At 43.9% G+C, this 22496-nt stretch overlaps 2 protein-coding genes, 1 long non-coding RNA gene and 1 other non-coding gene across 8 annotated transcripts in view; 2 read left to right on the top strand and 2 right to left on the bottom strand.

Annotated features, from left to right (window-relative positions):
* The window catches only part of Nup75 (nuclear pore complex protein Nup75), a 73360-nt gene extending 65027 nt beyond the window's left edge, over positions 1-8333 (top strand). For both annotated transcript variants that reach the window (XM_065452083.1, XM_065452079.1), the window contains exons 21-22: positions 3378-3540; positions 8158-8333. In XM_065452083.1, coding sequence (XP_065308155.1) covers positions 3378-3540; positions 8158-8250 — 256 coding nt within the window. In that variant the 3' untranslated portion in view covers positions 8251-8333. The remainder of the gene's footprint in view (positions 1-3377; positions 3541-8157) is intronic.
* Positions 1638-1710, bottom strand: TRNAT-UGU (transfer RNA threonine (anticodon UGU)). The gene has a single exon. It is a non-coding gene; the product is annotated as a tRNA-Thr (tRNA).
* Positions 3268-16228, bottom strand: LOC135918448 (uncharacterized). 4 transcript variants are annotated; one of them, XR_010569657.2, is made up of 4 exons: positions 16122-16169; positions 8696-8790; positions 7874-8026; positions 3268-3505 (listed from the first exon to the last, which is right to left on the bottom strand). It is a non-coding gene; the product is annotated as an uncharacterized lncRNA (long non-coding RNA). The 4 variants fall into 4 exon arrangements; XR_010569658.1 differs by lacking the exon at positions 8696-8790 and having other exon boundaries at positions 16122-16228; XR_010569659.1 differs by lacking the exons at positions 8696-8790; positions 16122-16169 and adding an exon at positions 10472-10559.
* SMC5 (structural maintenance of chromosomes 5) overlaps positions 10674-22496 on the top strand; it is a 96855-nt gene continuing 85032 nt past the window's right edge. Inside the window, exons 1-3 of the mRNA XM_065452067.1 lie at positions 10674-10836; positions 16737-16931; positions 20166-20262. Of these exons, the coding sequence (XP_065308139.1) occupies positions 10787-10836; positions 16737-16931; positions 20166-20262 (342 nt within the window). The 5' untranslated portion in view covers positions 10674-10786. The remainder of the gene's footprint in view (positions 10837-16736; positions 16932-20165; positions 20263-22496) is intronic.

The following is a 22496-nucleotide window of genomic DNA, read 5'->3' as shown; positions in this document are numbered from 1 at the left end:
ATACTCAACCATATCTTAAAATTCCATCCCGACAGTGTTTCTTCTATAACACATCTACCAGAACTAAGTGATCACTGAGTACTGCATGCAGAATTATCTTGACAACTACCTCGGGGCAAAAAAGAAAATAACACTTTACGATAAAGGTGATTACATCAGTATTAACAATGCACTAATTGAGTTTTACAGCTGGTACATAAAGTATACGCTCATTACAACGGACCTGCGTACAACAGACTTTCGGATATAATGGACCATATTTCAACCTTAGTTTGCTCTGCCTATTTTAATAATGCAATGAAGTTAACTTTTAACGGACCGTGCTACGACAGACTATTGCCTGCAGCGGATGAAATTAGCGGCAACTTTTGTCAAAATCGCCATATGAAACGGACTTTTGCCGTATAGGCAGGGGTTAGCAACTGACTTGCGAGGGTCAGCCGACGATCGCAGCTCAATATCGCGCGCGCAAGGAAGGAAGGAAGGCAGGGCGGAAGCATGCCATCTTCTTGTGTGCCTGAGGCACGGGGCGGAGGCAAAGGAGAGATGAGAGGGTCCTTCTACTCCAGTGGCTGCTGTTTACGGCGCGGCTGCCATATTTTGAAAGGGATCCGCGATGTGGACACAGTGCGCACCCGCACAGGCGCCGCATCTTCAAAGCGATTTACGGTGTGGACAAAGTGCGCCCAGTGCCAGTAGCCTTGTATGCGCTATGCTTTCGATATTTAGTTCGTGTTGAAGCGAAAGACAGCACGAAGCTCAATTCGCTTGATGCTTCGCCTCTCAAGCGAAACTGCGACTTCTTCTTCTTCTTCTTCTTCTTTTATTTTTTTCCCTTTGAACATTTGCCACTCACTCTTCGCAATAAAGTTGTTAGAATCGCTACGAAAGTTATTTTTTATTACATTACCCAGGTTCATTGTAACGAAAGTCAACTGTATTATATATCTCCCAAAGCACATAGTAGACACCAATTAAATGCATTTTAAAATATATGAGGAGGGAGGATAACCGATGGTCATTAAGGGTTACAGACTGGATCCCAAGGGAAGGGAAGCGTAGCAGGGGGCGGCAGAAAGTTAGGTGGGTGGATGAGATTAAGAAGTTTGCAGGGACGGCATGGCCACAATTAGTACATGACCGGGGTTGTTGGAGAAGTATGGGAGAGGCCTTTGCCCTGCAGTGGGCGTAACCAGGCTGCTGATGATGATGATGAAATATAACATGATTGAACTCGCTGAGAATTACCTACAAACATCACCTTAACCGAGCGATCTCTGTCCCCATGATTCAACTACACATTAAAACGACTAAACAATAAAAAGAAAAGATATTTCGCAAAGCCAAACATTTCAATACCACTCCTGTCTGGGAAAAATATAACGCCAGTGAAGAGATGTTTGATACTTTGGCTGCAACAGCTAAATGAACCTTTCACTCAAAACACTCCCTAGTCTGCTGCAAAACAATCTGAAACAATTCTGAATATACATTAGCCCAAATAATATAAATCATTATTTCATGAGAAGCCAAGAAACAAAGACACCAAAAAAAACATAGGGGAGATTACTTGTACTTACTAATTAAATTAAAGAAATGGTAAATTAATGGCTATCACAGTGGATGAAAACACAACTTGCCGCAGGTGGGGAACGATCCTACGTCTTCGCATTACACATGCGATGCTCTAACCAATTGAGCTACTGCGGCACGGTTTCCCCATCCACTTTCTTGGGTATTTATGTGTTCTACTAAAACTAACCTTAGGAGTGTTAGCCAGCGCCTCCATTCACAAACCTTGGTGGCAGATGTGGAACATCCTTTCTGCCGCAGGCATCATAAGTGCGTGATCTTTCTGGGTGAAGGCAACTGGTCAACAAACCCGCACATGCTACCTGAAGGCATTAATGGTGCCGGATTCGACACCCTCGTTATCTAAGAATGAGAAAAAAGGGTTAACTAAGGGGCCCGATATTTATTAATCGTATCATGAGAAGCCAACAATGATACCAAGGAAAACATAGGGGAAATTACTTGTACTAACTAATTGAACTAAAAAAATGATAAATAAATGGCAATGAAAGTGGATGAATAAACAACTTGCCGCAGGTGGGGAACGATCCCACGTCTTTGCACTACACGTGCGATGCTCTAACCAATTGAGCTATCGCGACTGAAGTGGATGAAAAAACTTTTCTTCCACTTTCATTGCCGTTAACTTATATATACTATATGCCCACTTCTCCTGTTATATATTATATATGCCCATCTCTCCTAGAAATCCCCAAATGGGTTAGTTGGGGTATGAATAAATAAATAAACAAATACGCTCCACATAATTGATCACAGTTTGATTTTATTAATTGCGACTAGTTATTTGCTTGTAGTAGCAAGTTCAATTTTCCAGGTGAGTTCAGGCATCAGGATTAGTGGGCCACACATTTTTTTTACATGTTCTTGCACAGCCCATGTTTTTCTATGGCAGGAATGCGTTTTTCTGAATAAACAGAAGCAGTCACCAATCCAAGTGTGCAATGCCTGCATTCGTTATTCATTACGTTGTTTGTAGAGGTAGGCAATTGATTTATTAAGGGTTTAATTTAGCGACAGGTGCTTTAACTGTGACAAAGATTTAAATGTAAAATTTGTCATTTGCAATGCTCAATAAAAATTTGGGTTTCAGTTTCTTCACAGAAGAAAATTTTCACTCTTCAGGGAAGCTGACTTTAAGGTCTCCCAAAGGGTACACGACTGAGGAAAGCATAGTTGTGTGAGGCACTGTCACTCTGTCCATCTTGTAGGTGTTGAAAAGACAGGTTGGAAGTGTCAGTGCATGCCTCTTGCCACACCCATTCTCAACGTGCCGATTTGGGCTATTTGGTTGGAAACTAACAACCCGAAGGTAAAATGGGGATAAAACAAACACAATGCTGATTTCCAACTGGTGTATTTCTTTTGAAACACAGGCTTCCTTACAAGCAAAACAGTGCAAGTACTCGGAATAAGTTCTATATGACCAGCACAAAAATAAACAGCAAAGCAAGCTCGATACCCATGCCTATGTTATGAAATTCTCGCATTCCAAGTTTTAATGTTTTCAATCTCTTGCTGATAGAGAAGCCAAAGGGACGTTGATGTACTTAGTGTTGCAACATGACATCTCACATTGTAAGCAAGAGAGTCCACTGTTGGCATTTCTGGGTCTGGTCGTGTTTTTTATCTTGTATTATTTTGCTCCATTTACAGGGAGGCATTCAAGCCAACTCACCCAGTTCTCTATTTTATTGCTTTGGAACATTAAACACAATCAATCAATCAGCCAATAAATCAACCAGTTCTGTATTTGTGCACTCTCTGCATTTATGGCTTGTGTGCAGTATGTGGCCTCGTCTTCTCCGGGATGCGATTCACACGCTGTCAGACTCAACGGAGCTTCTGCTGGATATGAACCAGGTGCTGCAGTTGTTGAGTTGCCTGGAGGCAGTCTCTGCAGGAAGCACAGCATCTGGAAATGTAGTTGATGTGCCAGAATCGCAACAGGTATGGGGAAATTCTGCTTTCCTTCTTTTTATAAGAATAAGTAAGTGCCAAAAAAGTGACATTAGCTAGTAGCTTCACAATGTGGGGTACTGTCGAATCTGGATAATTCGAACTCGAAAGGGCCCGAAAATTTGTTCAAGTTAAACGGAGTTAAAATTAAAAGAAGCTCATTGAATGAAGGACTATATGCAGCACTGCGTTAGAGGCGCATGTTCACTAAGCTAAGACGCAAGTAACGAGTTCCAGAAGTGTGGCTTCACTGCGGCACGGCACGTAGTGCTAGAAGCCTCAATTGTAGACAGCACTGCATTAGGCGGAGCATGTGCACCGAGCTGACACGAGTTCCGGAAGTGTGGCTTCACTTCAATGCGGCGTGTGCTGCTATGAAGCCATTATTGTAGGCAAAATTTTATTACTGTGAACTCGCACCGCAAGGCAAAATTTGCGTATAAACCCGGACCACGACATTACTGTTAAGTTTTAAAAATTTTATTTGAGATTATACGTGCCCAAATACGGTACTTACAACGGAGTATGGGAGCAGTAGCAGGCATGCAGCAGCACTGTCAATTCAGAAATGCCGTTGTGCGTGTTGATGTGCTGCAAAGAGTACGATTGGTGGCACGCTATGTTCGATACCAGTCACAAATGCTTATGCATTTGAATTACCGGGTGTTTTATCACATTGAAATACGCATTATTGTGACAGGACCACAGCGTCAGTTCGAATAAACTAAGTTCGATAAGAGTGCTCAAATTAATGTCCACTGCACATGGGTTGGCATGCTCACGACTACACTGACTCATGCTCTCTCCACACTCATTTCACAGCTGAGTAATAGAAGCATTAGCGAGTGGCTAAGGTTGTGGGTGAACACAAATTTGAACAGAAGTGAGTGCAGCTGAGTTTGAGTGAACGCAATATGAACATAAGTGAATGCTGGCCAGCATGAGTACGGCCAGAAGTCATTGATGGTGATCTTGAGTAAATGCGAGTATAAATGCGAGTAATTGTCTGTGAATGCGGGTGGGCATGAGTATGTATGTGAGTGAGTGCCGGTGAGTGGGTGCCACTTAGCAGGAATGGAAGTAAGCAACTATGAATGCAAGTAAATGGCAGTGGGCACAAGGAGGAATGTGAGCACATTAAAACAAAACAACATTTGAGAGTGTGAGACCTTTCTTTGGAAACAGAAAAGAGAAGTGCGCAACTTCCAAATGTTGTCTTTGAGCTAGCAGTGTCAAGACTGCATCATTGGTGCAGTGTTTCACAATTCGACCGAACATGAGCTTTCCCAGTACAGTTGAAACCCAGAATAACGAAATCTCACGACAACAAAATATTTTCTTGTCCCTGGCAATTGCCCATTGGATTCAATGCGTTTCATGCCTCATGACAATGAAATGTCACTGTGCTACAATTCTGCATAAACAAAGTTTGTTGAAGCATAACCCCGCATATTACCTACTTGCACAAGGCTAGCAGGCTCCAAGATGTGCTTAAATGTGATTGCTTTGCACTAATATTGCGTAACATACCACCATGCTACACTTGTGCAGGCACCGCCATTTTTGTTGTAATATGGGGGTTACTGGGGTACAAACACATGGACAATATAAGTACAAGTGGGCAGGATGCACACAGTCCTGTCTACTTCTACTTATGTTGTCCGTGTGCCTGTAGGGCAGGAACTCCCATATTACAAGATGAACTCTTTCACCAACTGGCCCAAATTGTCACTTTACGCATCCCTTGCTTCATGAATGCTGTTTTTGGCGCCACCCTATAGGCATCACATGCGGATTCAGTGCTGGACGTAGATTGCGGGAAGGGGCAGTAGTTGCGGTCAACTGCCTTGTCTTTGGGTATACGAGATACATTCACTTTCGTACTCTGCACTGGACACATCGGCGCCTATGGGCGACAGCGTGGGCTGGAGAAATGCTGCTACATTTGTGGAGCGCTGTTGCTCTGCATCTGGTGCTGAGCTGCGCAAAATCTCGCAAAAGTGATTGTATTTCTGAAAGCAACTGACTGAGAATACTGCTTGACAGCAGTGCTGCATCTGCTGATCTACGCATGCGGCACGCTTTGTACTGCCGGAAATGCGATTCTATATCCTCGAGCAGAGCTTGCCAAAGTAGGCTAATGGAATTTTCACAGTAAAGTTTCGTTCTGCGACGCATTACGTATCTGTGCTGTCTCATTTCACAACAACAAAATTCTTGAGAAAGAGAATTTTTTTCATGTTGCCACCAATTTCGTTATTGTGAGGTTCAACTGCATGTTTGAATCGAATGATCGCAGGTAGTAGTGACGGCAAATCGATGCTTATGCTTGGTATGTTTGCTGGACAGTGTGGGGATTGTGTTTGTGCATTGTGTTGCCTCGCCATAGTGCAGCACGTTTTGAGGATTAAGGCAGTGTCTGGAGAAGTTACTTTTGAACTTTTGGTGTGTGGGCCACCGCTTTCCCTCTCTCTTTCCTCCGAGGGCAGCGTTGAGCAGCGACATTAAAACACTTGCTGCTGACCGCCCCCAAAAGGACCAGAGGCTCACCCGATTGGTCTGTTTGGGCAGAAAATCGTGTCCCCGCTCTCCTGACGGCTCAAGCTAACCGCGAGAGCTGAGGTGCGGGGAGAAACTCTTGCACACGAACGTGAACAGTGCATACGGAATTACAATTCTCTCAGTCAGCCCTTTTTGCTTGCTGGCAGGGTCCTCAACTCGAATTGGAAACATACCTTTTTGCTGCTTCTGTTCTAGAGACTATGTGGAAGAGGTGCAGCTAACCTCACGTGCATGGACATATTGCACCAGGTTGCCCTCAGAGGCTATATCGAGCTGGAGGAACATTACCCTGCACCATTAGCATTAGCATTAGCACAGTTGTTGGGAGCCATACTCTCTTATAGTGTCGCATTGCAGCGTTCTCTAATACTGTTGTCTCACCCTTGAATTGCAGGAGCAACAGCTCATGCGCACCACACAGATAGGGTGTAGCAGTTAGTCAACACCAAAACAGTCGTATAATAAATACAGTTGAATCTTGCTCATTCGAACATGCTTAATTCGAACTTCTGGTTTATTCGAACTGATGCTGTGGTCCTGTCAAAGATATGTGTATTCCAGTGAGCGAAAACGCCCGGTAATTCGAGTGCACAAGTGTTTGCGCCGGTTAATTTGAACATGCCGTGCCCCGACAATGCTCTCAGCAGCATGGCAAATCACGCAGCGGCGCCCCCGACCAGTGTTGCTCAAACCCCGCCATAGCGGAAAGGCTTAAGAGAAACCCCTCAACACTGAAGGGGAAAAAAAAAAACCCATGGCAAAAATTTCATGCTCTCAAATGGCAAGGTCGCTGTTTCTGCGTCGCGCCGTGGCAGCAGCGCTAGCGGCCAAAATGCCTGCTGCGGGAGGGATCGGTCCTGGGCTGACTTTTCACGACTTGTCGTGGCAGCAAGCGAGCCGCGAGTGGAGGAGACCAATAAGAGTGGCTTCTTGAGTGATGTACGCACAGGAAACGGGTGTCATGCGAACATGCCTGACCGCTCTATTCATACTCGCGTCTGGTTCAGCCAGACCACTTGTTTCGCACGATCGTCTGCTCGCGTCAGATCTCGCTCGAGCTTGTTTTGGTTTTCTTGCTTCGGTCCTGTTTGTGCTTGTTTTTTTGCAATGACGAGTTTAAACGGAGACATCTCGATAGAAAAGTTGTTGGAGACAGTGCGGCATATTCGATCCTGTACGACAAGACAGCTCCTGAATACAAAGACGCGAAGGCAACACCTATTACCTCATTCTCCTTGTCTTTTGAACGTGGCTATGCCACAACGGAAAAGATCACACCAACGGGATTGTGATAACTGGCAAGGACTTCCTCCTTTTGATGAGACCACCAAAGCAACTCCGCTGCTTCGGTGACAGAGGTAATTAGCACCATCAATCAACCTGGTGGAACAGCAAATCCGCTTCCCTCCCGCCCTTGCTTGCAACTACGCTCCCCTCGTCCTCCCTCTCAACTCCCTCGTAACTCCCTTACCTTCAACGGTCTCCGCGCCGGTGTTGCGGCGCCAGCTTAGCCCACTCCTTGAAGTTATGGGGGGGGAGGGGGGAAGCAAGCGTTGGCCAGCGTGGGCAATTTTGTGGTCCTCACTCGTTGTGCTATGGTGCACAAATACTTCAAGAACAGTTCCTTCTTTTAATATGAATTGCTTTTAATTTGAGCAAATTTTCATGTCCCTTCGAGTTCGAATTATTGAGATTCGACTGTACCTTCCTTGTACTCTGGACCACAGAGCAAGAATTCTTGAGGAGGTGAAACCGCACTCACTTGGGCACCCCAATGAAGTCATGGCGTAGGGCACAGCGCTGACGTGCTCTCTGAAGAGGCTTGCCGGTTCAAAGAAGTTGGTGGCGATTCACCAGTAATGCTTTACACACGAATGGGCGTGTTTCTTTCGCATCTTCGCGGGCTCCGAATGCCCTGAAAAATTTGCGAAAGAAAAAACATTGGTCACTTACAGGTTCAAACTGAAACCATGTAGCCATCTTGGCATGTATATGCGTTCTACATTCCTAAAATGCTTTTGTTCTCTTATCTGTTTTTTCTCACAGAACTGGACAAAGACTGAAGAAAAGGAGCTGCGACAACTCCTTTCTCACCATCTGGTACACGCAATCACAAAGGAAGCCAGTGCACCACCATGAGCACAGAAAGGACTCTTCAGCTCATTTCAAATCGTTGATATTTTTAATGAAGTGCCATGAATAAAGTGAGAATCAAGCCTGTGTCTCATTGTTGTACGAAAATACTATATGTTCAAGTTGACCTGGCTTGAAGGAAGGCAAACTTGTAAACGCGGTCTGCTTGAGCTGTGTGGTTTTTCTTGTTGCATCACTTCTGGCTTTGCTTGCTCACGGTGTACTTATAGAAACAAACTGATTGTTGACTGGTATCTATTTAGTCTTGAGCACGACCAAGCATGGCACTGAAAAGACTGCTAGCTTAAGAGCTCTCAAAGGCTCTTGAGTGAAGAAAAACTGCAGAGGTCACGTTTTTTATCGGAGATATTGCTCTAGTCTTAACTGTTTAGATTTTTTGGCTATTGACATTTTACATAAATTTTGTACTTAGCATTTGTTCTATACTCACATTAATCATGTGGAGGTCACCACCACAAAGTGCCTATGACCTAGCTGAGCAGTTCCTTATGTACAAGAGGTCTTGAGCATTCTTCAAAAGAGAACCTGCCAGAGTGAGAAAGGCTGTAGCTTGTAATGGGATGACTTTAAATAACTTCATTGGAAAACATTTGTGCTTGACTGTGTGCCTAACTTTGCTTGGTGGACTGCGTTGCTATAGTTCCCTTATTTTAAAATCAAGTATTGGGATTTTGTGTCAAAACCATGATATGATTATAAGACGTGTCATAATGGGGACTCCAGATTAATTTTAACGACCTGAGGTTTTCTAACGTGCATCTAAATGCTTGTTTAAATACATTAACATTTTTGCATTTTGCCTCCATCGAAGTGTGGTTGCCATGGCTGGGATCAAACTCGCAACCTCGAGTTTAGTAGTGCAACGCCAAAGTTGCCACACTGTCTGAACAATCGGCCTAAGTAGTAGAAGAGCAAAAAGTTGTTTAATAGTAAATACTTATGCGTCTTTATGAATGTACTTACATTGCAGAATGATTCCTGTTATGGTGGATTATCATACTTATTGCGGAGTAGCTTTCACGTCAATACTCCTATGCCAGCATACCTCTTTGTTTAAATACAGAGCTTTTCTTGCCTTTGCTATTGTAGGCGATACCTTTGCTGTCAAATTTACAATGAAATGAAGCTGAAGCATTGATTTGCACAGGCAACAGTGCAAGAGCATTCAGTGCAACCTTCTAGTGTCTTTGGCCATATTTTGCAAGAGCTTAGTTGGCCTCAGTACAGGCAGCTTCAAAAAACCTGTCACACATGTGGTTGCAGGAAACATATTTTTCTGTGCATTAGTCTGTTGTAGCCTCTTTGCATGATAATGTGTGTACCTAAAATAAGGCCTGAAATTGTGTAACCTTTTCTTGTCTGTAACAAGGCTGCAAGCTTTAATGATGTGGCAGATGCACGTGTTTAGGTCTCTTTAAGAGTCAAATGCAGGTACATAGCATGCATGCATCTATGTATATATCTGAAACTTCGAATTTATTTGCCAACTGAAACTTTGGGGGAAGGCCATATTTTACTTTCGGCCATTTCTCATAAAAGGGTACCAAATTGAACTGTCAAGTTATTTCTGATAAAGTTATACAGAAGTACAGTTAAACCTCAATATAACAAATGATAGAATCGACAATTTGCTTCGTTATATCGAAATTTCGTTGTATTGAAATTCAGCCTTTTACGAAAATAAGCGCAGTCACCGACAGATCTTTTACACGGAAAGAGGCTGCAGAATTACCCAAATTTTCGGGCAACCGATAAAGCAAATTTGATTGAGAAAACAGTTCATTTTGGTGAATTTGGGAGTCGGCGACGAACGATGTGGTGTCATGGCCACGATGACGTTATTACAAATTAAGCGAAGCCAGCCACGCTTTCGCGTCCACTCCTCCCCTGCGGCTGATTGCATCGCCCACACTGGGACGACACTACTATCATGAAAAGCGCCTGCAGCGGGAAGTCAGTGTTTCGTCTGCCTCTCGCGTCGACGGGTCACCGAAACATGAGATTACGCAACCTTCAATACTAAACGCGCCGGAAGGCAGCTTAGATGATGCCACGCCGTCACGGCACGCCCACTCGTTGCACATTACCTCTACGATTACCTCTAAGATTACCGTTAATCTAAGATTAATGGCATGCGCGTTATCAGCATGATAGCATTTCCTGTCGGCAATGCTATCATGCTGATAGCATTGTAAACTTTTCTTACACTCTTAAAACGGTTGCACTCTTTGGGGTGTATATTTGCCCCACAACAATAATCGTCATGCACTCCAACCGGTGTAAACATACCTTTCTTAGCAAGAGCTTGGTGGCGTTAAAGCTCCTCCATCTAGGTGGCGCAACCCACCGTCCCGTTCCAAAGGGGACGCTCATAACATTCCTCCATCTAACCCGAGCGCGCCGTTTTCTTTTGTGTGTCATTTTCTTTGCGTTGCTGCGCATGTAATGTGAGCGCGAAGTTGGAGGAATAGCGGCACTCGTTTGATGTGCTTACCGTAAGTGTCGCGTATTAATTGGCAAAATGGACTACGCAAATGGAGCCATTGTCAGAATCAAGTTGGAGAATTTTATGTGAGTAGAGCTGTCTCCATGCTCATTTATTTTTCACGTGGCTTGTAGACACCTGTCTAGGCGATGTTGTTCCTCGTCAGCCTGCATTTTAGCGCTTAGCCGATGTGTCTAGTTTGGCCACTGATTTCTCTCTTCCTCTTGGAAACGAAAAAGGCTTGTTTACTGAAACAATGACGTTATCGTACCTGAAGCGTACGTAGTGAGCGATTGCAAACTTGGTGACGTCACCTCCTAGGCACATCTTAATAATTTCGACCTGTTTATCAGACTCGTAGAACGGGCTGATTGGTTGCAGTGGTTTTTTTTTGTGTGATGTAATTATATAGGCGAAGTGACTCTATCGGAACTTCATGCTATCTGCAGAGTTTTGCTGGTGTGCTTCATGTCCACTGCAGGATGAAGGCCTCTCCCTGAGCCAACTGATTCCAACTTGCGCCTGAAAATTTCCTAATTTCGTCACCCCACCTAGCTTTCTACCGTCCTCGACTGCGCTTCCCTTCTCTTGGCACCCATTCTGTAACTCTTAATGGTCCACCGGTTATCCATCCTGCACATTACATGGCCTGTCCCAGCTCCATTTTTCTCTTAATGTCGATTAGAATATCGGCTATTGTTATTTGCTCTCTGATACAGATCTTTCGCCTCCCGTCTCTTTGCGTGGCCCTTAACTTTAGTACGGTAGCTAGCTGGTCGAGTCGGTACGTCTGCATTATTATAACTTACAGCGCGCACTAATAACAAGGACGAAGAATAGAGGCGAAACACGAGCGTCTTAACTTGTTCTCGAGCTCCTTTGTCAGTCTCCAAGTTTCGGCCCCATATGTTAGCACCGGTAGAATGCAGTGATTGTACGCCTTTCTTTACAGTGATAGTGTTAAGCTACCATGCAAGATATGGCAATGCCTTCCGTATGCACTTAACCCATTTTTATTTTGTAAATTTCCTTCTAATGAACAGGGTCCCCTGTGAGTAATTGACCCAGATAAACGTATTCCTTTACATACTCTAGAGGCTGACTGGCGATCCTGAACTCTTGTTCCCTTGCCAGGCTATTGATCATTGTCTTTGTCTTCTGCATATTAATTTTCAATCCCACTCTTACACTCTCTCTGTTAAGGTCCTTAGTCATTTGTTGTAGCTCGTCTGCATTATTGCTGAATAGAACAATGTCATCGGCAAACCGAAGGTTGCTGAGATATTTGCTGTTGATCCTTTCCTAAGCCTTCCCAATTTAATATATTATACTTCTTCCAAGCAGGCAGTGAATAGCATTGGAGAGACCCGTTTCTTTATAGGTACCTTCCTGCTTTTCTTGTGTAGAATTAAAGTAGCTGTAGAACCTCTGTAGATATTTTGCAAGGTATGTACGTAAGCGTTCTGTACTCCTTGATTACATAATGCCTCTATGACTGCTGGTATCTACTGAGTCAAATGCCTTTTCGTAATCTCTGAAAGCCATACAGAGAGGCTTATTGTACTCTGCGGATTTCTCAATAACCTGATTAATGACATGGATGTGATCTATTGTAGAGTATCCCTTCCTGAAGCCAGCCTGTTCCCTTGACTAAAGTCCAGTGTTGCCCTTATTCTATTGGAGATTATTTTGGTAAATATTTTATATAATACTGGGAGGAAGCTAATGGGTCTATAATTTTTCAATTCTTTAATGTCTCCCTTTTTGTGGATTAGTATAATGCTTGCATTCTTCCAGTTTTCTGGGATCCTTGCAGTCGATAGACACTTCATATATAGAGCCGCCAGTTTTCCAAGCATTATGTCCCCTCCATTTTTGATTAAGTCGACTGTTATCCCATCTTCTCCTGCCACTCTTCCTCGTTTCATGTCTTGCAAGGCCCTTCTGACCTCATTGCTAGTTATAGGAGGAGTTTCTGTATCCGCTTCATTGCTGTTTCTAATAAAGGTATCCTGACTCCTCTGGGTATTTTACAAGTCAGTATAGAATTCTTCCGCTTCTTTTACTATCTCTTTGAGATTGCTGATGATATTAGCCTGCTTATCTTTCAGTGGATACATCTTGGTTTGTCCTATGCCAAGTTTCTTTCTCACTGATTTCAGGCTGCATCCATTTTTTACGGCTTCTTAAGTCTTTCTCACTTTATAGTTTCGAATATCACTTATTTTCACCTTGTTCAGTTTTGACAGTTCCGCGAATCCTCTCTTATCTCATGAGTTGGACCCTTTCTTTCTTTGTCATTTCTTTATTAGATCCTTTGTTACTTGGGTGAGCTTGCCTACTGGTTGCCTTGGTGCCTTGCCCCTCACTTCAATTGCTGCCTCTGAAGCCAGCCTAGTTACGGTTTCATTCATCAGCTCTATGTCATCATCATCTCTCTGTTCTAAGGCTGCATATTTGTTTGCAATTGACCTGATTCTTCTTGACCAATTTTGCTCTCTCTTCAAAATGAGGTGAATCCTAGCCCTCACTAACCTATGATCACTGCACTGTACCCTACCTATCACTTCTATATCCTGCACTATGCTGGGATCAGCAGAAAGTATGAAGTCAATTTCATTTTTTGTTTCACCATTAGGGCTTTTCCAAGTCCGCTTTCTGTTGCTACGCGTCCTGAAAAAGGTGTTCATTATTCGGAGCTTATTCATTTCTGTGAATTCTACCAGCATCTCTCCTCTAGTGTTCCTAGAATCGATGCCGGAGTTGCCAATTGCTCGTTCACCAGCCTGCTTTTTCCCCACTTTTGCATTGAAGTCGCCATTACTACAGTATACTGAGTTTGCACTTTTCTCATCGCTAATTCAACATCTTCCTCAAGCTGATCTACTTCCTCATCATCGTGACTGGATGTTGGAGCATAGGCTTGTACTACCTTTAATCTATACCTCTTGTTAAGTTTGATTATGACTATAGCTACCCTCTCATTAATGCTGTAGAATTCATCAATGTTGCCCACTATGTCCTTATGGATTAGAAATCCTACCCTGTATTGCTTCTTATCTAGGAGACCTATATAGCTGAGGACATGTCCGTTATTCAGCAATCTAGAGGCCTCACCAGTTCTTCTAATCTCACTAAGGTTGATGATATCCCAAACAATGTCTGATAGTTCCTCAAAGAGTCCTGCTAAGTTAGCCTCGCTCAAGAGGGTTCGGGTGTTAAACGTTGCAAGGGTTAGTTTCCATTGGCAGCCTGTCTCGACCCTGCCGCTATTGGAGTCACTCGCCATTGGGGCTGGATGCTTGCATGCTGGCCAGTCAAGTTTGAATTATATGGCAAAAGCCAATTTCAAGATCGAAATAATGCAAGTTTGGGTTTATCGAAATCCATGGGTGCCTGCCAGGACCTTTGGTCAAGATCAAATTAACCGAAAAACTTAAATAACTGGAGGTAATTCAATCCATCTGCGCTGAAGAATTTTTGTCCAGATTGGCAATGCCAACTTAAATTTTGTTGTCGACACCGATGCAACCGTTTTGCTTTTGTACTTGAAAAAGATTTCCTGCAGCATTTTTCTGGGGCCTGGCTACTGCAATCAAACTTCCTCCTTGAGGATTACTCCAAGCAGTTGATTCCACATCTTGGACGTTTCACTGCAGATGTTTGTTATAAGGGTATTGTTGCTCGCATCACATTTTACACGATGTTAGATATAGGGCTGTTTCCTGTGCCTACTTCGAGTTCCCCAGACCACATCGAGTCGCAGCACAGCTAATTGAGAAACGCAGAAACACGGAAAGCACATTCCAGAGGAGCGCACGTGCAAACAAGTTGAAGGCCCCCACTTCGTACCCTGCCGGTGGAGCTATTCAATGCTTGACCCTTCCAGAAAGCGAGGGGATAGCCCGGCACTGTTCCAGGTAACGTGAGTCCCGAAGCCAGACGGCTGCGATGTACCGGGAAGGCCTGGCAGCGACGCACCAGCCGCCTTTGAAGAGGGCATTTGCAAGCCAGCGGGGCCGTACCGCCGGGAGTACGGGGCCCTCGGACAATTGGGGCCCAAGCGTCCCCCCCGTCCGCCTTTGAAGAGCGCATTGCAAGTCAGCAAGGCAAGACCGCAGGGAGCCGCCGGGTGTGACACCGCCGCACGGGCGCCTACCATTGGCCGAAAATGGCGTCATCTGAGCGGACTCTCCCATTGGCCGAACATGACACGTCTTGCAGTCCTCGAAGGGTTTAAAAGACGGAGACTGGGAGCAGCAGAAGAGACCAGAGCATTCCCTTGATTCACCTCTCTCGAACTTCTTGCCGGGGGCCGCAGCGTCCGAGTTGCTGCTGGCCTGTAATGACTGTACGACTGTTCATTGACGTCTCACTGTAAATAATGTAAAATAAATCCTCCAAGTTTTTTTCATCCTGAAGTCCGTCCCCAACTCCTACAACTGGTGACAGCTGTAGGATCGCCTTCAACTCCTACAACGATTGAGGAAAATGCACCACTTCTCGGTTTGGATGTCACCCAGACAATTCGACTCAACATCTGTGGTGCTACGTTGACATGTTCGCTGACTCCACCACACATTGAACTTCACCCAAGTAATCTGCAAACTTCTCAGCACCTATTCACAAAGCAACCAGACTTGGCCAATGCATTGCAGGAAGCCAAATTTCATTTGTGTCTCCAAACAGCAAGTGTTAATCTGCCCCAAGTCCGTGTCCTCTGCAAGATACCTAGGAACTGACTCTCAGGGAGAACTGGGTTATCATAGAACATTCTCCACTGTGGACTTGCTCTATTTCATAGTGTTGAGCAAGGACATTCCGGCAAATGTTTCTTTTATGAAACTTGGCTATGTTTGGCAACCTGGTGTCAGGGTAAACATTGAATTGCATAGTACTTCTTTATGTAGTCGTGCAGTTCATCAGCATGTAGATTCTGCATGTGCTGAAAAACCTTGCAATGTTTGAATGCCATCAGCACTTTGCTGCAGTGCTTTTCCCAGTTTTATTTGGGTTTGTACCAGTAGCCCCATGCTTTACGATTAAGAGCTTTCTTTTTTTCCGCGAAGTGGGAGAAAGTGGTGTTAAACTTCTAGAGACCTTTTTGCATGGTACAAGTGCTTCAGTCACAAATTTTTTTGCAACAAGACCAGTAAAAATGCAAAAGGCAGTCCTCGTACCGTACTTTTTAGAAAAAGTCGAAAATATGCAGGTCAAAAGAGAAAAAAAATAGGTTCTACACTTCCAATTTTTTTTGTTTTTAATTGGTCATGGTGGTTACGGGGTTAAAGAAATTAAGTAACTCAACCACTACTTTTGCTACATGTTCACTGCTCACAGTAAGGGAATAAGCGAACCTGAAGGTACAAACCTGCTTCATTCTTCTGAGCTAGTTGACGTGGCTTTGCTGGTGGATCAAAATCTACAAGCTCCTTGCAGTCATTCCTTACGTGACTGTCCTAAGCATTACTGGAAGGCACTGGCACATTTTAAAGATTATGTTCTTAGGTTAGGTCAGGTCATTGTCTGAGTTTTCTGTGTGAAGTGCTCTGTATATTGTGTGAGCTGTCTTCTTGTAGTGCTCTGAGTAAGCACTGTACCATTGTATATTTAAGGGACAATAGAATGTATGAAAGGTCTTGCACGCACTTGCCTTGTGCTTGTTTGAAAATGCCAACCACGTCCAACTACGTATAATGCACAATCACACTCCGACGAAGGCATAATAAAGAAATGTTCGTTTACTCAGATTTAGGTCTTGGTAAATAACCCCATATGGTTGAAAATTATCTGGTGCCCTCCACTATGGTGTGCGTCATAACCCACTGTGGGACCTCATATATTTAGTACCAATTTCACTTTTCAAATAGGGCACAATGACTGTCCGACTGTTTATCTCCTCCTTTTCTTTGCTTTTTGGCACTGCACTTTGTCTGGTCTCTGACAGCATGTGAAATGCCTCATTGCTATTGTGATGACATTGCAGGACATACACTTATGTGGAGGTTCTGCCAGGCCCCAACCTGAATGTCATAGTGGGCACCAATGGTTCGGGCAAGTCGTCCCTTGTGTGTGCCATCTGCCTCGGCCTATGCGGCACACCCTACACTGTTGGACGAGCCTCCAATGTCTCCGACTACATCAGGCATGGCGCTGACGCTGCTGTCATCGAGATTGAGCTGTGAGTATTGTTCGCAACCTACAAAACATAAAAGGAGGCCCTGTAACTGTTCTTGAGCATGGACCCGACGTGGTTGCTTAGTGGCTTTGTTGCACCGCTAAGCACGAGGTTGCACGATCAAATACCGTAGACGGCAGTTGCAATTAAATGGGGGAGAAATGCAAAAACACCCACGTACTTGGATTTAGGTGCATGTTAAAGAACCCCAGGTGGTCAAAATTAATCCGGAGCCCCCCACTAAGGCATGCCTCATAATCAGATTGTGGTTTTGACATGTTAAATCCCAAAATTATTTTTTTCTTGACCATGGTAAATCAACTACTCGAAGTCCTCACAACTTTTTGAGCTTACTGTTGTGCACTAATACGCCAGGATGGCTCTTAGCTGGACTTGTTTAGAGGTCATGACTGGAGACCTGATGTCTAGGCACTAAAAAATGACTGGCACCAGAGCAATGATTTAAGGCATATATAGGTGCCAAATGCTGTTTACGCATGAATAGGCTCAACTAATAACTTCCGCTGTGCATCTGAAGATAATTCATGATCCTAGGAACACAGCCCACTAAATCTCTGTTTTGTGAAATTTTACTTTCCTGATAAAATGCAATGAGACAAGGTGTGTAGGTTACAATATTTATCTGAAATCTAGTGTGACTAGCGGCCACAGCAAAAGTTATGAAAGTAGCAAAGAAGTACCATCTCCAGATTTTTGGATTTCATGTTGGGCATGCTTTCGCTGAGTATTGTTTGTATGCAGAAAAAGGACACTCAACATCCACCAAAGTTGGCAGTGCGCACATAAGTATACTTCAGAATGTTCAGTGGTGCAGTGTTCTCTAGAATTGTAGTATACTCACTAGTCAGAAGCTTTCACAGTTCTCTCAGTACTGAAAACCCAGGATTTTAGTTCGATCCGATTGAAGCCTTTAGCTAACTGTTTAGAGTTACACATTACACTTCAGAGGGCACATGGGGCATGCACACACACAGGTGCACACAAATTCAGGAACAGGTTCATTGGGGATGGTGACGAACCTTTTTTGCACGTCCAGAATGAACCTGGCATTCTGGGTCTGAGCTGCACCCAAGCATTGAGGTTTCTCAGTGATGTCTGCTAAAAACGTCAAGTGTGCCATGCACAGGTATGCTAAGTCACTGTCAAGTGTATTGTCGCCTAGAGCAGTTTGAGCTCTACTCACAGCGATGCTCTCGTCATCCGCAAAGCTATTACTAGGTCTTTACACTGGCAAAGTGTTTGTGGTAATAAGGGGCTGCTTTCAGCTAAGTTCCTATAAACAAAATGAAGTCAGGACGAAACGTGGAAAAGGGCATTTTTAGGCGATAAATCTCTAATAAAGGCACCAACACAGAAATAGGCATCTATAGGCTCGGTTAAGGGCATAAGGAAAACAGAGCCACAGGGAAAAGATTCTGGTCTGTAATTATTACTAAGCAGTGCCTGTGACAGGATCATGAAAAACAAAAAAAATCTCTCTCAACAGATCCAGCATAGAGCTCATGCACTGATACCAGAGCTGAACATGATAAATGGCAGAGCAAAGCAGGAATTGGGTGATAATGGCACCATTTCATTGCTGATAACTCCAATTGCATAAGGCACATTCAACAACTTGTTGTCTTACAAGAACATCAAAGTGGGGACCTCTCTTACCGTTTTTAAAAGATGTTACCTGATGCCTTTAATTTTAACACCTCAGTGTTGCAAATTCCTATATCGCAGATTCCCGTTTTGCTAGAAGTATGAATAATCTATAATTGAGTTGTGTATAGTTCAGTATGAAACTGGCTCAGCATGTGTACAGGTAGCCATACAAAGAATATTTTCTTGCTTTCACCTACGGAACCTACGCATGCAAAAAGCGAGTGTAAATTATGTGACATGTTTCATTTTGGATCCATCAGCTGCTTTAAAAAAAAGTATGGGGTTTTACGTGCCAAAACCACTTTCTGATTATGAGGCACGCCGTAGTGGAGGACTCCGGAAATTTTGACCACCTGGGGTGCTTTAACGTGCACCTAAATCTAAGTACACGGGTGTTTTCGCATTTCGCCTCCATCGAAATGCGGCCGCCGTGGCCGGGATTCGATCCCGTGACCTCGTGCTCAGCAGCCTAACACCATAGCCACTGAGCAACGACGGCGGGTTCCTCAGCTGCTTTGCTGGCACATAAAATGGCACATAAGATGCCTGCCGAGTGCCTTTATACAGCCACTTGCAGCCACAAAAACACCATTAGTTTGTCTCGCGCTGTTCCCATGGAAGAAAAAAAAAGGTGATCAAAAGCCCTGCTCAAAACTAACATGTTTCAAGATGCATTGCAAAAGAAAATAAAGTTGACAAGCCATAGCTTTCAGATTTCTGAATTGACTGTATATTGGAGGTAAGAAATGCTTGTAGAAATATAAAGTAATAACATTTGCATTACTATGAATAATGGGGTTTCAGTATCTGTCTTTCGAAAGTGAAACCATGAGTGCACTCACCAATACTTACTCCATACTTATTTAAACAAGCATGAGATGTAGCATTAGTAAGTGATGAAGGGTGTGACTGGACAGGTGTGGAAGTGATTGTGGATGCATTTGTGGGGGCGTCAGTATGAACAGGAAGGAGTGCTGGTTAATGTGAGTATGAATGGTAGAGTTTTTTTTTTATTTGTCCTCCCGGACTGTCAAGACTGCCCAAAACGCTACATATGCAGAAAGCACCACCTTGGGCAGCCCTGTGCAATTTGGGAGGACAAATCGAAGAGCCGCTGTGAGAGCTGGTTAGTTTGAGTGTATGTGAGTGTGGCTATGAGTGACTGTCAGCGAGTGTAAACAAGCTTTAGTATGCATGTGATTGAGTGCTGGTGAGTAGGAGTGAACCAGAGTATGAGCTTGAGTGGGTGCCAGTGTATGAGTGAATATCAATGAGTTTCAGTATGAGTACAAGTACATTAGTACATAGTCAGCAAAAATATTGGTGAGTGAGTGCGAGTGACAGGCTTATCCTGCTGACTTATGCGAGTTTTCAGCCGATAAAGTTCTTGTTTGTTCATTTCATTCATGTCCATTTCACAAGAATGGTTTAGGGAAATACTCCAAAACTGGGTTGTCACCTGCCTGCAGACCACACCCAGATTATTTCCCCTACAAATTGGAGAGACCATTTGCTTTCCGTGTGTGAGTTTACAAGTTGTAACACATCCCACTTTGATTGCACATGCAGGTCTAACACATCAGGCCGCAGCATTGTCATTGAGAGAAGAATCACTGGCAGCAAAAGCATATGGAAAGTGAATGGTGTTGTGACGCCTCAGAAATCTGTGAGTACACACTAATAAAATCTTTTCAGTGTGCAAAACTTCCCAAGCAGCATTGGCTGCTTTTCTCTGCTTGCCAAGGGGACGTTGTTCTGAAGATGGCTAAATTTTTCTAGTTCACTTTTATATACAACTGGAGAGAAAGGTGGAGTGACTACATTCATGAGAGACATTGTGGTATTCTTGCAGTGGTGACATGATGGAAGCACGCAGTAGCTGACCGCTTCTGATGGTCATTCATGTTGCCCAAGCTACAATTCTCACTATATTTACTAAGAAATCTGTATGAAAGGCAGTTAGTAATGCAAATTGCTTCACAGCTGGAAGAATGACTGCCTGTAAGTAGAATTGGCCATGCTGAGCTCAATTCTCGAAAACTGGAAGCCCTGTCTTGTTCAAGAGGCAATATCGGGGATCTTGCAAGCACATTCAAACTTTGTTATAACAATGTCGAAGGCGGAGCCGAAACTACTTCATTATATCTATTGCTTTTTTATAGCCATTATTGCCTTTCATTGCAATACATACCCCCCTTTAAACATAAATGAAAAAGACTGCTTTGCAGTCTGCGGCCGCTACACGGCCACATATGCAATGAGACTTTCATAAAACAGTGAAAGAATCTTTGGGGTGTGCAACATGCAACTTCTTAACACCTGATTCCAGAGCCTTTATGATGCAGCCTTTTGTCCCAATGTGATAAGCTTACGCTTGGCTTGTCCATGATGCCATCAAATTGGCAAAACAATGACGTGATTAGCATGTCCTGCTTGCATGCAATGATGGCACAACATTCGTTGTGGTGGTGAAGCAGTATGTGGTGCACTACGCAGCTGATCCAGGCTGATCTGCTTCTCTCATGTGGCTTCGCTGCATGAGTGAGGAGGGTGGTGGACCTTTCTGCGCCAGCTTGGCTTGGCTTGTTTGTGGCCTCCGAGTTTGCACAGGTGGCGATGCGATCTCGGAGGCTATGCTTAGCTGCACCAGCCTTCATGGCACGCTGCAGTGTATGCACCGGTCTTTTGCACTGCCGCATGTAGCAGTGCTAACTGTGCACAGGCAGCTGCTTACCACTGCGTTTCTTTCTCTACTGCTGCACGTTGCTCAGACTAGCGCAAGTATGGTCTGGCCTCCGAGTGAAATCTCTGAGACCATGTCCAGGCAATGCCTAGCTGGGCCAGCCTGCACAGCGCACCACAATCAGAGAAAGAAGTGCAAGCAGTGGGCAGTGAGAAAGACCAGTGTTGTTTGATGGTGTATACTGTTCAGGGGCGCAGGTGGTTTGAACTGCTGTGCCAAACAAGTGTTGAAGCTCGTTAGAATGATCACTCAGTGTGCAGCAGTCAGGTATTTTTTGGTTTTGAAGATGAATTTAATTCATTATATTAATTAGCAGGACAAGTTTACTTTATTACAACATGATTTTGAATACATGCATCTCTGTAGCGATTATTTCATTACCTTCCATTTCATTCCACTGAGACTCTGATGTATTTGGAGGTATTAATTATACGCTCGACTTCCGTTGATTTGACCCTGATGGAACTGATGAACTTGATTGAATTATCCGGCTGGTCAAATGATAAAAGATGCAGAAACAATGCCAAAACACACCACTATTCATTTTCCAGTGTTTGCCCGATTCTTACACATCCCCTAATCAAACGGGCGCCTCATTTATAAATATCAGAAGTAGAGAACTAACATAGAAGTTGCATAAAAGCTCCTAAACAAAGTAGAAATCTTACACGTATAGGATTTTTTAGTAAGAAAAAAATGGGTTGCACAATGGCGACTGTTTTCTAAAGTCAGCTTTGCCGCACGGTTTTGAAAGTCTGATTCGCCGGAATACAGTTGTGTTACGCGGTAAAGCATACTAACGCCGCAAAGGCAGTTTGGTTTAGTGTCTAATTGCACTGTGCTGGAAGTGTTCGTTACAATTCTCATGGAAAAAGAAGAGAGAAAAAAGACCACACATTAGAATCTGGTAAATACCACAATCAAGTATTGTAAGCTGTGGTTATTGCATGAAAATCTTACTGGGGCAAGTCAGAAATATGCATTTTTGATGGAAGAGTTCCTGTTTTCCTTTTTTTTTTTTATGGTTGTTCAACGCATTCACAGTCCCCTCGGCTCTGCTGAGACAGACACTGCCCTTTAAGGGGTTGCTGTTAGGGTTAGGTGAGCGTGTGCCAAGTAGTCAAGTTCTAATCAACCAGCAAAGGCCAATGTTAGGA

The sequence above is a fragment of the Dermacentor albipictus genome, chromosome 2 (assembly GCF_038994185.2).
Source record: "Dermacentor albipictus isolate Rhodes 1998 colony chromosome 2, USDA_Dalb.pri_finalv2, whole genome shotgun sequence".
NCBI lineage: Eukaryota > Metazoa > Arthropoda > Arachnida > Ixodida > Ixodidae > Dermacentor > Dermacentor albipictus.
Note: the sequence above shows the minus strand (reverse complement) of the source record. Positions and strands in the feature narration are given on the sequence as shown.